At 32.3% G+C, this 15,407-nt stretch overlaps 2 protein-coding genes and 1 pseudogene across 5 annotated transcripts; all 3 read left to right on the top strand.

The window, feature by feature from the left end:
• Positions 1-2,663: 2,663 nt before the first annotated feature.
• On the top strand, positions 2,664-4,856 carry LOC104719089 (pinoresinol reductase 2). The gene is made up of 4 exons (XM_010436934.3): positions 2,664-3,148; positions 3,828-4,068; positions 4,194-4,397; positions 4,536-4,856. The coding sequence occupies exons 1-4, from the start codon at positions 2,801-2,803 to the stop codon at positions 4,694-4,696; spliced, it is 954 nt and encodes a 317-aa protein (XP_010435236.1). The 5' UTR covers positions 2,664-2,800; the 3' UTR covers positions 4,697-4,856.
• Positions 4,857-5,522: 666 nt separating this feature from the next.
• Positions 5,523-6,729, top strand: LOC104719088 (cytosolic sulfotransferase 1 pseudogene; annotated as a pseudogene). Its single transcript, XR_015568643.1, has one exon. The product of XR_015568643.1 is annotated as a cytosolic sulfotransferase 1 pseudogene (transcript).
• Positions 6,730-9,277: 2,548 nt separating this feature from the next.
• LOC104719087 (protein disulfide isomerase pTAC5, chloroplastic) lies at positions 9,278-11,859 on the top strand. Of its 3 annotated transcripts, none has more exons than XM_010436931.3 (6): positions 9,278-9,990; positions 10,215-10,310; positions 10,411-10,524; positions 10,987-11,233; positions 11,493-11,530; positions 11,622-11,859. In XM_010436931.3, exons 1-6 carry the CDS (start codon positions 9,391-9,393, stop codon positions 11,715-11,717), a joined length of 1,191 nt encoding a protein of 396 aa, XP_010435233.1. In that variant the 5' UTR covers positions 9,278-9,390; the 3' UTR covers positions 11,718-11,859. The 3 variants fall into 3 exon arrangements, 2 of the variants coding, with proteins under 2 accessions (XP_010435233.1, XP_087325552.1); XR_015568642.1 differs by having other exon boundaries at positions 9,331-9,990; positions 10,991-11,233; XM_087469426.1 differs by having other exon boundaries at positions 9,352-10,039.
• The last annotated feature ends 3,548 nt before the right edge of the window (positions 11,860-15,407 follow it).

The raw sequence follows: 15,407 nt of genomic DNA, 5'->3' as shown, positions 1-15,407 counted from the left end.
GACTCATCATGCCTTGTGTTCGATTTTTTATATACCTATGTACATTTCATGTGTTCTTTCCTTCTTGATGACATAAAATACAGATCAAAAGTTTAGTTTATTCATTGAAACATATTACTTATTGTAGCTTTTTGCTTTGTTTTAACATTGGTGTATTATTTTTTAGTTCGGCAATTTAAGTATAGATGAAGAGTTAATAAATGTCTAAGAATTGAAGTAATTAAGGTCAAAGGTGAAACGTCCAACTACATACTTCGTGTAAAATTATAATATCCCTAATTAACGGCCTAAATAACACTATAAATTATAGCACTGCATTCCTAAAGTTTATATCATAAGTTCGAGAAGTCATAGCATTTGACATATTAGGATTACACTTTACAGAAGAATCTCGAGAAGATTAGCATGTTTGACTTGTCTATATGGCTGTTAAACGACTCTAGACTAACAAAAAAAACTCAAATTTTAATTAATTGCCTATAACAAGTAACAACTGCTTGTGATATAAATGAAATATTTTTCCAGCCAGTAAATAAGATCGTAGTGTGAAATGATTCAGGTTAACTTGGTCCGATTATTCAATCTATAAGAAAAACTAGCTAGTTTGACATCAAATATAGAAATCAGTTGTAACCCAAATAGTACTGTATATCTTATAAAATTAAACAAATCAACAAGATAAAAAGTATACGCAGTATGAATATGTACATGATATGCGTTAAAATTTCAATATTTATATTAGGTTTCATCCAATTTTTTATAGCTAAATTGCATAATTATGTAACATAAGTGGTTCGAGAGCCGGATAAGATGGTACACAACCGCTTAACCTCTCTTCGGGAACAAGGCGATACAAGATACGCCGACAGCATGATAGCATGGCTTGCATCAAGACAGTTTAGAAGTTTATACAATCTTTAAACATTAAGCTCTATTAACAATACGCTACATTCAATGTAAAAACGTATTTTTTTAAAAAACTTACATTATATTAAAAAAAAATTATGCAACATAAGATAAATATTTAAAATATTTTCAGTTGAAAAATTAGAAAATAATTTAACTTCATATATTTTTAAGATAAATATGTATCAGATTAAAAGATAAATGACAGTTTAAAATTTTTGCAAATTCAATTATAAAACTTTATTAGTTTCCCACATATTTACGATTACATTACGACATAAATTTGATTGTAGCCATTATTTACAATTGTATAATCAACTTGATCAACATATTTTTACATGTACAAAACAATTTAATATAAAATATTATGATCTTTAAAATATATTACATAACTAAAACTATATTTATTTTTAATAATAATATTTTCACACACATAGTTATAAATATATTTTAAATAAAATTTAACCAAACTTAAAAAAATGCAAAATTATCCGGTATTATATTGTTAAAAGATTAATAAGTTCGAGTACTAAATAACAAAAAAAAAATTAATAATCTAACTAATATAATATTCTAACAAAAATAAGATATAAATGAATTTTTCTACAGTAACATTTTTTATCTTTTAAATAGAAATTTACAATTTTTTTAAACAAATATTAATCCATGTGACCATGTTACATCGCGGATCATAGTCTCGTACTCTCGTACTACATTGTTTTCTTATATCTCGATAAGAATTATAGACACGCCTAACTTAAAGCAGACATTTTTTTTTTTTGATAAAGTAACTTACAGCAAACATTATTTTTATTTTTTTTTTGACAACTTACAGCAACCATTATTAGGCTGTAACCTAACAAGTCGATTTTAAAACCACGAAATTTGTCAACAACCCAATCATCACATAATTTGTCAGTAGAAGGTACAACCATAAAAAATAATTATTTACATTCATCGAATATCCAAGTTTTAACGGACATTGAGTTTTTAGATATCCTGATACGAACTAAAAACTATGTTGATATATGAAAAGACGAATAATATCTCTAAGAATACTAAAGAAAAGTCCATATATATTTTTATATAAAGTTACGAATTCAAATCTTGGCCAGAGAAATGAAACTAATATAACATGTCTAACTACAAAAAAATTTGGTTAGACATATAAAAATGGCTACTATGTACGTTTAGTATCAATTTTGGTTAAATGAAATAATTTTTCATTATCTTCGTTAACATAATCAGCCTCCAAATATTTGGAGGGTGATTACGTCAACTAGTCCCCGCGCGTTCTTCTTTTCGTGAACTAAACATGGACTCGTTGTATGCGTCTTGTAATAATAGTTGATGATATTTGAAAACCTCATTTATTAGCAAAAGCCATGACGTCATGTCACACAGTACAGATTACAAACATAATCAAGTAGTAGAAAGAAAGGGTATATAAGATGCACAAATACAATCAAACTTCCGCTTCGATTGGCTTAACCTTGAGATATTTGTATATCAAAAACCTACAAGTTTCATACGTAAATTATTATTACGTATCTCTTTCGACTTAGCCACGTCGACGGACTTCTATTAGTAGTTAAAGTGTCCATCACATGCATCTGTTGAATACTTAAGTAATCCATCAGCATATAATGAGTCCAAATGTTTTTTTGTAACTTTGTGGTTGGCGGAAAGAACGGGTCGTCGCTGACGAGGATTGTAAAGGCGTGTTAAATGAGAGACTTGAGTGTACTATTGTCTTCGCTCCCGCACCTATACGTATATCCGTGAGTGAATAAAATATTCGACCTAACGTGACGAATATTAGAGAGATTGATAAGTGACAACACTATATCTCAAGTTTTCACCACCCCCAACAAAAACCACATATCTTAGAGAGATGAGAGAGACTAATTTTGGCGAGAAAACGCGTGTTCTAGTGGTTGGAGGGACGGGATCCTTGGGGAGGAGGATTGTAAGTGCATGTTTGGCTGAGGGACACGAGACTTACGTTCTGCAGCGGCCGGAGATCGGAGTGGACCTTGAGAAGGTGCAGCTCCTCCTCTCTTTCAAAAGACTTGGCGCACATCTCGTGGAAGGCTCATTCTCCGATCACCAGAGCCTTGTCTCTGCCGTAAAGCAAGTCGACGTGGTTGTCTCCGCCATGTCCGGCGTCCATTTCCGCACCCACAACATCCCCGTTCAACTCAAACTGGTCGAAGCCATCAAAGAGGCCGGTAGCGTCAAGGTAAAGAAGTAAAGAACCCGCATGTTTGTTTATATATATTAATACATCACTAGCTATATACATCATCAATTTAATGAAATAAATCTTATCATTGATATTTCAGTTGATAGTAGAGTTTGAATCATATATCCGCTATACATCATGCATGTAGTTATATCATCCTTTTACATCAGAGTTCAAAGCAATTTATATAATACCGGATATTATAGCTAGGTTGATTTTCCAAAAACTTGCGTTGGCATATTATAGCAACATAAATTAATACTATATGCATGTGTACAAGTCCAATGCATCTGTCTGCATGACATATGCAGATTTGAAAATTTAAACTATTTTATTAGAAAAGATAAGATCCGTTCAAAGATTTTTTTGTAAGATAATTGTGTATCACAAAGTCGCACTTTTTGGCTTCCTGATACGAATGTTTTAATAAGCTTGAATACATTATTGATCAAAAGACTATGCAAAAAATATTTTAAGTAAAAAAAAACAAATCAAACAACTAACTACATAATTAATCCGGTCGCATGTGTACAAAAGTGTTGACTGTCTTAGCTTTTGTCCGTGGTGTTTAAACTAAAAGTTTATAATATTTTTTATGAACTACTTATAAATTGTTAACTATTTTTTTTTTCTTGTTCACACTTCTAAACTATACTAACAAACTGAAATATTTCAGCGTTTTTTACCATCGGAATTCGGAATGGATCCGTCGCGTATGGGACATGCAATGCCACCAGGAAGTGAAACATTCGAACAAAAAATGGAAGTACGAAATGCAATCGAAGCCGCGGGGATACCCCACACATACCTCGTCGGCGCTTGTTTTGCCGCATACTTCGGTGGGAATTTATCTCAAATGGGAACTTTGGTGCCTCCCAAAAAAAGAGTTGATATCTATGGAGATGGAAATGTTAAAGGTAAAAAGAGAAAAAACTCTTATGCGAAACTCATTTCATTTTATTTCATTACTTGGATCGCTTCCATTTCATAGTTAGGAAAAATATCTATTTTAACCATTTGTGTTCCCATTCAATTTTATTAGTGATATTCGTGGATGAAGATGATATGGCAAAATATACCGCAAAGACGCTTAATGATCCCCGAACGATGAATAAAACTGTGTACGTTAGACCTGCCGACAACATTCTTACACATTTGGAACTCGTTCAAATATGGGAGAAACTAACCGGAAAAGTATTGGAGAAGACATATGTTTCAGCACACGACTTTCTTGCTGACATTGAAGGTAATTAACTAAGTCCGATCATCGTACTAACCAAACAAAAATTGTGGATTAGAGATTACATTACATTATGAGAAATGAGCTGATTAAGTATTTATTTTCTATAAAATAATTGTAACAATGTTAGTTATGTATTTGCAGATAAGGAAATAGCGCACCAAGCGGGATTAGGACATTTCTATCACATATACTACGAAGGTTGTCTCACAGATCATGAAGTCGGAGACGACGAAGAAGCTTCTAAACTCTATCCAGATGTGAAGTACACACGCATGGATGAATATTTGAAAATTTTCGTATGATTTTTGGTTGAACCAAAATACATACATATATAGAAAACATATCGGCCATTTGCTAAGTTTTCATCTCTTATTTTCAGTGTTTTTGTTTCGTTAAAGAATAAAGATGTTATTATGTGTGTATTTGAATTTTTCAATGGTTATATTTAACAAAAATACTGTAGATGAGAGTTGACCCAAAAAAAAACAAGAAATGATATCCAAAATTGGCTAAAACAAAATTATTGAAAACATTTCATTTAAGAAACTGATATATATCGAACATATCAAATTTTATTTTGTCAAAATAATTTACATAACTGTTGCTCTAGCCACTTTGACGGAAATATATACATTATCAGCATAGAAAATCAAAATATTTTCGATTAGTTTTCGTCAACTATTCTCAATTTTATTTTCTTATTGTTACTAACCACAAGTATATTTTATTTAGGAAAACTAAATGTGTTTTTTTTCTTAAAACAAATCTTTCCGTCTAATCATATTTAGTTAATAATTCATTTGGTCAAATATATCGTAGGGAATCAAAAGGATAATCATATTATTTTCAGAAGAGCTTTAAACTATACTCTTTCCGTTTCAAAATATAGGATATTTTAACAAAAGCACGCAGATTAAGAAGTGTTTACTTTTTAAAAGTTCAACCAATCAGAAACAATACTACATAATAAATAATATTAACTTAATCAAAAAGTTGCATAAAAACATGAAAACATCCTATATTATGAAACAAAAGATATCTCTAAAACATCCTATATTATGAAACGGAGGGAGTACTGAATTGTTTCTTAAGCACCACGTTAATAATTCATTTGGTCAATAACAATACGGGTAAATAGTGATGTATTGCGATTGTGCTATATAGTGTCAAAAACTCATAAGCCAAATGAGAAGATAAACAAAAAAATGAATCAGACTGAGCCTCTAAGAAACTTTGGAGACGATGACGACATAAGAACAGAATTCAGACGTTTGATAGCTTCGCTTCCTTCAGACATAAACATGCAAGGGAAGAAGCTTTGCAACTACCAAGGATGTTGGTATTACTACAAGAATCTCCAAGCAGTCATCGACTACCAGAAACACTTTAAGCCGCTTGACACCGACATAATAGTCAGTTCATACCCCAAGTCTGGAACGACTTGGCTCAAGGCCCTCACAGTCGCTTTACTTCATAGGCCAAAGGATGGTATTCAGAGCCATCCTCTTACCTCTGATAGCCCTCACGGTCTTGTACCCTTTCTTGAGGCAAAGTTGTATGCCAGAAGCTCCACACCGGACCTGACCAAGCTCTCATCATCTCCGAGGTTGTTCTCGACCCACATGCCGTTGCATACTCTGCGAGAGCCGCTCAAGGACTCTCCTTGTAAGATCGTATACATATGCAGGAACGTTAAGGATGTATTGGTGTCAGAATGGCAGTTTAGGTCAAGAATGGAGAACAAAGAAGCTGAAAGAAGCACGCTGGAGTCTATAGTCGAGTCGTTCTGCAAAGGAGTTCACGCTTGTGGACCTTTATGGGACAATGTTTTGAGCTATTGGAAAGGAAGTTTGGAAGACCCAAAGCATGTTCTTTTTATGAGGTACGAGGATCTCAAAGAAGAGCCTTATGCCCAGGTCATGAGACTTGCCGACTTCTTGGATTGTCCTTTTACTCAAGAAGAAATACATAGCGGATCTGTTGAGAAGATCTTAGGTTTGTGCTCTCTAAGTAATCTGAGCAATTTGGACATCAACAAGACCGGAATATCGTGGAACAACTTGGATCACAGTATCTTCTTCCGCAAAGGAGAAGTTGATGATTGGAAGAATCATCTCACTATTGAAATGGCCAACAAAATCGACATGGTCATCCACGAGAAATTTCAAGGTTCGGGTTTGAAAATCTGAGTTATTTTTATGTTGAGTGTGCTTGCTTTCTTTCTTTCATATGTACGTATCCTAATAATACAAACTTTCATTGGTACGGTCTATTGTTGTATGATTGATCATAACGTTTTCCAAATTGGTAATTTAATAAACTTCTTTGACGCAAACCAATGTCGGAATATTTGTGTGGTTCTTTTTAGCTATACGTGAAAGATATGTATAAAATTTTGCTTCAAAATTCAGATTACCCGAAACAAATTATATAAACAACACTAAATTCACTCGGTATCTTGGAGACTTTTGATATGTTTTTGGAATATTAGGTCAAGTAGCTTGTGCTGCATTACTGAAAAGTTGGTTTTCTTGGTAGGCAACTCTCTAAAGACCCCTTGGTGTTAAATAATTAGAAGCAAAAAAAACTCGACCTACTCTATCGTTGAAAAGATTATTATTCACTCCACATAGATATCTCCAAAAATACTCGTTAATTAATGTATCTTTCACTAACTTATGATTAATTAATCCAAATGTTCTGTCAAGATTTGTAGTTTAGGGGTTTGTGTTTGTATCGTTGTTGTGTCATCGCCCGAATTCACTTATTGGTATTGAATGTTGTTGAAGGAAAAAACAGATTAACATAAATGTTTTATTTGCATATTAAATAATGGTGGCATCGTCAAAAAAAGTGGTTGTGTTTACTAGGATGGGATCCGCAATCCAGCGAAGAGGAACATTGATTGATAAATAAATTATAATAAAAGTAGGAATATGCGGTAAATATAGTAAATAATTACGTTTTAAAATAATACTGTACACATTTATATACATATTTTTGATGGAGTAACTCGTAAAAATATTAATCTTAACTCTGGTCTATCATATCATATGATTGTGAGTTTCATTAACCAATCCGCAATTTTCTTAAAAAAATCATAATATTTTAAAAATAAATGATTTTTTCAGATATGACAAATAATATGAGTGTATTTACATATATATAAAATAATAATATAATAATAAAGATAAATAAACTAAATTAATAGAAGAAAACCATTAAAAAAATTATGACCGGATTCGCATTACAACACGGAGGAATATTAGAAATATATGTAATAGTACTCAAGAAGTTTATGTTTGACCAAAAGATTTTAATCCTTTTTAGAAAGATTTGCAAATTAAAAATTTAATTCATATTTTAGAATTTTGATTAATAAATTTGAATTCAGCTGAAAGAGGGGCAGCTAAGGAAGAAAAATCAGAAGCAAACAATGAATAAGTTGAAAAGGAGAATTAAAAAGACTCAAACCTAGAAGAAGCTTTTGATTTTAGTTGTTTTATTTAATAAGTAATTTATAAATAAATTAATATTATAAGTAGAAGTTAGAGCTTTGTAGACCCTCTAGTCTTATTCTTTGGTCATTGTTAGTTTTCCTATCCAATTCAAATTTAATCTAATATTATATTATAAGAGACTCAATAATGCAGGGGCGGATCTAGGTTGGTTGAGAGGGGTGCAGTTGCACCAGATGAAATATGAAAAATGTTTGATTTTCTATTAAACTTGCTAACTATAGTAGTCTAGTGGTAATGGGTGCACCACTAAGATCAAGAGGTAAGCAGTTCAAATCCCATCTATAACAAGCTTTTGTTCTTTTTGCACCCCATCAAAATTTTGGCTGGATCCGCCACTGCAATAATGTATATATTTTTAGACTCATTAATTTGTTTTTTTACTACAAGAGTTTTTTTTGCACCAAAAAATCACCAAAGTCAAAAACTAGCACTAAAGGAATTAATATGAACTCACATTTGTAAAATAAAGTTTTGATGGCTATAACAAAACTTTTATTTTAATTGGTGATGGATACTAAAAATATCAATTTCAAATCGCAAAACAAAGAGATGAAGTTGGAAATATCCATCTTCATTTTTTATTTTGGATGTTTGATTATTTTCTAACGTATTCATGTTTTTTTAAATTATGCAATATTTAATGAAATAATTTCTTGTAATACATTTATCAAAGAAATGTTTCTTACCTATTCTTGTCTAAGGTAAATTTTTGTAATTCATTTCTAATATATGTATCATTCTATTTAGTTTTTTTTTGTGATCCAATATATAATTACAAGATCGTTATACTGTTTACTTATTTAAAATTTGAAATTTAATTTTTTTTGCAAAAAAAAAAAGATCTTCGTTAAAAAAATTGTACCTTAAGATTAAAATAAAATAAAATCATATGTTTTATTAAAATTAAATGTATTTACCATTATTTTGAAACCTACCAGTATTTTAAATTGATGAATGATTTTTTTTTAAAAAAAAGAGCGAAGTTATCTTTGGGACTTTCTTGAGAGATCTTTAGATTAAAGTTCATAGGTTATATAAGTAAAAGAATTTAGTTTGTCTTTTACATAATAATATAAATTTGAACTATTATGTGAGTTTAAGTCAGCAAATAAAAATATTCTGTATAAGTATATATCAACAATTTATTTTATAAAATTAATATATAAAATGTGTTTACTATACGGTACATTTATTTTCTAAAAGTATTTTATAACATATGTTAAATTTATTGATATATACAACCATAGATAACATGGTAAACTAAAAATTACTAAAATATAATAAACCAAAATTATTTAATAAAAAAAACTATTTTGGTCGCGCAATGGGGCTTTTTTATCTACAGAGATGAAGAGAGACTTCGAGAGAAGATTAAAAAGTAAAATAAAATATAAAAAAAAAAAAAAAAAAAGACGGAAATTATCTTCCCGCCACCTGGATTACTCTATCCTCTCTGTTCTCTCTCTCACTCTCTAATGGCTTCTTCGTCTCTACCTCTTTCTCTCCCGAATCCACTACGATCTCGTAGTAGCACCACTCGTTCTCTACCTTTTCGATGCTCCCCTCTCTTTCTCTCTCTTCCTTCTTCAATAATTTGCTTCTCCACTCAAAACCCCTCCGGTTACGACCGCGAAGAAATCCGGTGGCTCCGGGAAGAGCAGAGATGGATTCGCGAGGAGCAACGTTGGATTCGAGAGGAACAGAGATGGATACGCGAGCGTGAATCTCTTCTACGAGAGATTTCGGATCTCCAGCTCAAAATCCAATCCCTAGAGTCACGAAATTCGCAATTGGGGAGTTCTGTTCCGGACACGGTTTCGAGTATCGCCGCTTTGCTTCAGGTTTTGAAGGAGAAGAATCGGATCTCGGAGAGTGGATTAAGCGCTACGTCGATGGTATTGGAGAATACGAGAGAACTTGTGGTTGAGGAAGAAGAAGTGGAATTGGAAGAAGAAGAAGAGAAGCGAGTGATTATTTCCGAGGAGAAAGTTAGGGTTCCGGAGCCGGTGAAGATGAAGAAGAAGAGGAGGACGTTGAAGGTTGGAAGTGAAGGCGACGATGTTCAAGCTTTGCAGGTCTGCTTGCACACACAAAAACAATTGTTGTCTCAGTTTTAGAACAAAGGCGAGTGAATCTAGTTCTATCATCACTGGAATTAGCTTAGATTGAGAGATTAGGCTGATGATTTGAATTAGTTAAGCGATTTGAAATAGTTAAGTGATGATTTGAGATTTGAGTTTTAAGTGTTTGGAGAATGTTTCTTTTTGAAGTGGATTTTGTTTTGCTCCGTGTGATATAGGAAGCTCTGTTAAAATTAGGATTCTATTCGGGTGAAGAGGATATGGAGTTTTCCAGCTTCTCAAGTGGGACTGCAAGTGCTGTTAAGACTTGGCAAGTATGTTTTTTTTTTTTTTTTTGCATTTAGCTCAGGTTGATTCTATCGTGTGTTCTGAATGCGGTTGATTCTTGACACGGTGCATGTTTTGCTTCAAAAGGCATCGCTTGGGGTACGTGAGGATGGGGTAATGACAGCAGAGCTTCTTCAAAGGTTGTTCATGGATGAGGATACAGAGACAGATAATGATGAAGCAAATACAATTAAGCAAGAGGTAAAAAAACTGAAGAACTTTTCTTCTTACTTGTTCTATAGATCATGGCTCGTTTCTACCACACTTATCTAAGGTATCCCGAGTATATACCAGTCAAAATTGTCCCAATTACTTCTAGCTCTGTAGCAAGCATTTTACAGTAGTTATGCGGTCTATTCTTATAACCGAATATGGACTCTTATTGTATGTTTTGGCCTCACAGGCGTGTTAACTGACAGTTTTGTTTTACCTTATTAGGTTAGCTCTGTCCTTAAAATGATGTATTTGTTGCTAGTGAGATTTGTTCCAAATCTGAATTATCTACCATGAGTCTTATAAACAATTAAGCAAAGGGGAAAAAACTACATTATCTTGTTTGAGATTTTAGGAAAAATGAATATTCTGAATTTAACTGTTAAATTACTTAAACCTGTTAAGGTCTATTCTTTATACTGAACCTTTCTCTCATCTCCCTTGATCAAGGAAGCTGGTAACGGAGCAGTATTTACGTCAGTGACACAAGTCCCTGAGAAGAATCAATCAATCATAAAAGACCAAAGTGACAGAGAGGTTGACGTTACTAAAAATCGGGTTTTTCTTCTTGGAGAAAACAGATGGGAAGATCCCTCCAGGCTCATTGGCAGGAACAAACCGGTAGACAAAAGTAAATCTACAAACACCAAAACGAGGTGCATCACTTGTCGAGGGGAGGGTCGATTGATGTGTTTAGGTGAATCCCTTCTCGACCCTGGTTAAGTGAAAATCATCGGTTCTTTGATAGTTAAGAAAGAAGGCTAGGATTATATTATTTAGCCAACTAAGACTGCTAATAGAAAGCAACCTTATGGCAAAAGTTGGAATCTTTCATCCAATGTGGCATCTCGGTTTAACATAATCGATATTCTTAGTAACACTTCACTCGTAGAGTTGTAGTACAGTGTTTGATTATGCCAAATAGAGACTTGATGTGGATTTTGGTTGTTGTGTAGAGTGCGATGGAACTGGTGAACCAAACATTGAGCCGCAGGTGAGTAAATCAAAACAACCCTGCTTTGATTATGTGTATGTGTATATTATCAAGTAGCCTAAAGCAGATAACCTCTTCTTCAATGTTGTAGTTTATGGAGTGGGTTGGTGAAGATACGAAGTGTCCGTACTGTGAAGGTCTTGGCTATACAATTTGTGATGTCTGTGACGGCAATAAAAACGTATAATCAAGGTTCATGTTTTAATACACAGACACATTTATTTAAATGATAGAATCATATGTATGTTTATATGAATACAAATGTACAACTTTTTCTGTATATCAGAAGTATGATATTTGCATTACTTTCAAAGAAGATTGGTTTGATATAAGTTTATGCAAGATTATATATATATATATGAGTCTCGTAGAGATTATATAAAAACAGATTAGATGTTTCAAAGGTTTAGAAGAGAAGACAGACTCTAGACTAACTCGATTTCAAACTACTTTTTGAGATGGAATAGTGACTCTAACAATCCCACTTTTGCATAGTTGACATCGAAGAGTACGACCTTGTTAGGTTCTCGCATCAAGAAAGTGGAGCTCAAAGGGACACAGAAAGCTTCAGAATTTGTGAGGAAAATGCTTTGATCTCCGATGTCTTAGAGTGTAAACAGCGTTTCCTTCTTCGTCTAGCATGAACACCATTATTGCTTCTGTTTTCTTTCTCGGAATACCTTTGATGATCTCTGCGGTCTTCTTGTACGACTTAACGATGAAAGTTTCAGTGGTAGTAACTGACTTCACCAGGTGTTCGATTGTGTAGCACGAATCCAAAAGGTCTAGTTTTGTGTTCACTATAATTTATATAGGCGCAATTGGAAACCATCCAGGACATCAGGGGAGGTTTATATGTCTGCATTCCACAGGTTAGAAAGCTTTCAGATCATTTTAAGATACATATTCTGGTTATTGTGTACTACTTGCTTAGGTTTCTGAATATTCTGGTTATTGTGTACTAACTTCTCTTCTTCTTTTTTGGTGTAAGACATATGCTAGTATTAATGTACATCAGTTACTATTACCATTGACTATTTAATCTTATATACCGCCTACGTTAGTGTCATAATAACAAGTACCCCCGACCCAATATAGTAGATACATGGCACATTTGACACGTATGAGATGGCCGTGTTTTGATGTGTGGATTTAAATAAAACAATGGTACTTTTCTGATATGGTTCATTTTTTATAGTTTATTTTGATCAAATACGATTGACCGCGTGAGTTTCAATCGAACTTTCAGATGATTCAACACAAGAAATTTATTAATTGGAAGGTAATGAATAATGATTAAAATAATAAATAATAAAAAATGGGGTTAATGATCATTGACCGAAGATTCCTGTGCTGTTTTAAAGTCCAGTTTACTTCAACCCAAAAAGGCAAATACACTGACTTAGCTTAACCGAAATATCGGTTCAATTTAACCCAATCTAGGTTTAATTTGATTCAAATGAAATTATCATTTTTGCTTTTATTTTGGTATTTTTAATTTTGGATATAATTAAGCTTGTTCGGATATGGTTTTATTGTTTGAATTAAATTTAATATTAAAAATAATTGATTTAAGACTTTGAATTGGTCAAATTTTATTGATTTTGGTCAGTTTAGTGTCCAACTGATCTTTTTTTTTTTTTGGTTTAAAGTACAGAAGGTAATGAATGATGATTAAAATTTCAAATTTCTCCCATAATCATTAAGTTTCAAAGTTTGGTTGTAGTGAAAAGGATAACAATTTTCATAGTACGTAGGGTCTAATGCATTAGCATGGCAGAATACATTAGAAATTCTTTTTAATTTCAGCAAATTATTTTCATTTTAGAGACAAGTTATGAGTTAAAGTAGCACACTGTACAGTGCAGACACATTAATTTGAATTTGAATAAACAAAAGAAAAAAATATGGAAATTTTTTAGTGCCATCTCCTCCATTGATGTTGCTGTTGATTCTGAAAAACCTCCCAGCTTCTTCATTCATTGATGGAGTCCTAGAAAAAAATTTAGAAGGTTGACGTCGTTGTCCGTACAATATTAGATGTTGTCTCTTGCACGGTAGCATTAAGATTTGTTTTGTATACATGTCATATTGTTATTACCGTATGTTATGCTCATTAATCATTTACAAAGTTAATCAATCTTTATAGCCGCTAAGAAATTATGCTATAGGCTATAGATCACCAAAATTCATTTCACTTCTTTGTTCTTTGAGAAAAAGATCACCACATTTGGAAATCTAGTTATCTGCCATAACAATTCTACCTCTTTAACAACACACCATCACACATGCTCTAACAGTCTGACTTAAGATCACAAAGGATGACTAAAATTTTTGCTCCATTACCCTGAAACATCAAATTTTGTAGGTAACAATTCACAAATGTTAAACTTTTACTAAGCAAGTTGTTGTGTGATCAGATTTACCGTATTTGATTACTTAAAATGCGTAATTGATTTAGTCTGCACTGCATTCATATCAATAACAGAAAGAATTGTAATGCTTTGTGAGTCTTCAGTATTCAAATAAGGACTAGATGAGTAGATACAATTATATATATGTAGAGAGATTTTCTACAAGATTTGATTCATGGCATGATATGGAGTGTTATGTAATACACAATAAAACATTTTCAAGACCACAAGATATGTTGTTTATATGTAAGATTATATAATATATGGTCGGGGGGAGAAGGGAAACTCTCTTGTTGTCAATATTTACACTGAAACAGAAATGGTGAGTTTTGAAATCTGCCTTCTCACTAAATTTTTTTCTTTCTATTTTTTCTCGTAATCAACCAAAAAAAGCAAAGGACGATTGATGTATTTGATGAGGTATGCTCATCTTATTCTTCTTAGCTCTTTATATTCTCATCTTCTTTCGTGTTGCTCATCTTCTTCCTTTACATTTGCTCATCTTATTCTCAAATGGGTTCTTCAGTCATCTACTTTACTGTTTTCTCTGCAAACTTGGGTCTAAGGTCCCAATGATGATGAAGAATCTGAACATTTCTTCTTTGAAGTGTTCTTCAGCCCAAGCATAGTGATGTGATCAAGTATGATCACCGGAAGCATGTGGCAAAGTGCTCTTTGATAATTTTGTTTCCTGGACTATTTGATTTGGAATTTTATCTACAGATTTCAATTGAGAAGGGGATAGAAGAAGGTTCCTACTACGAGTTCCTCCATGATGATGAAAAAATTGATATTAAACTTATACTTGGTTGACTATAACTTAAAAACTACTTAGTCTAGTTTTATTTTTAAACTCCATATTTCTCTCATAAGATTGAATTTTAAAGTTTTTATTTAATAAAGAAATATTTTCACCATACTTAGGTCTAATGCATTGAAATGGGCACATATTGCATTGTAGATATATTTTCATTAAAATGTTTCCATCAAAAATTTCCAACCAAATTTGGTTGGAAAGTACAAAAGTTGCACATCTTACCATGTGTCCATTCTTAAATCGATCACCTAGTCGTTTCTATAATTGTTGATTGATGTAAAATACCGCGTTATTGACCTTATGACAAAATCGTCATACAATAGAATTTTCTATTTTTCAGTTATGGTATCTTATGAATCACTACAAATCAAATTTTTTGGTCATGGAACATTTATATGAAGTGCCAATACTATAGGGTGTATCCAAATAGATTTAACTTCACTTGCCAATACACCATTTCCGAATATCTTATTCAAGATCCGAATAAATAGTATCCGAATCTAAGTAAAATATGTAAACATATTTTAGATTTTCCTATTATATCGCTACCTAATTTAAACTAATATATAATAGAATCTTAATACTAATAAAAAAATATTAAAACAAACACACAACATATATTTATACTTAATAATTATTAAAAAAA

The sequence above is a fragment of the Camelina sativa genome, chromosome 10, assembly GCF_030686135.1.
Source record: "Camelina sativa cultivar CO46 ecotype springtype chromosome 10, ASM3068613v1".
Lineage (NCBI taxonomy): Eukaryota > Viridiplantae > Streptophyta > Magnoliopsida > Brassicales > Brassicaceae > Camelina > Camelina sativa.
The sequence above is the reverse complement of the archived record's forward strand: the minus strand, read 5'-3'. Positions and strand labels throughout refer to the sequence as shown.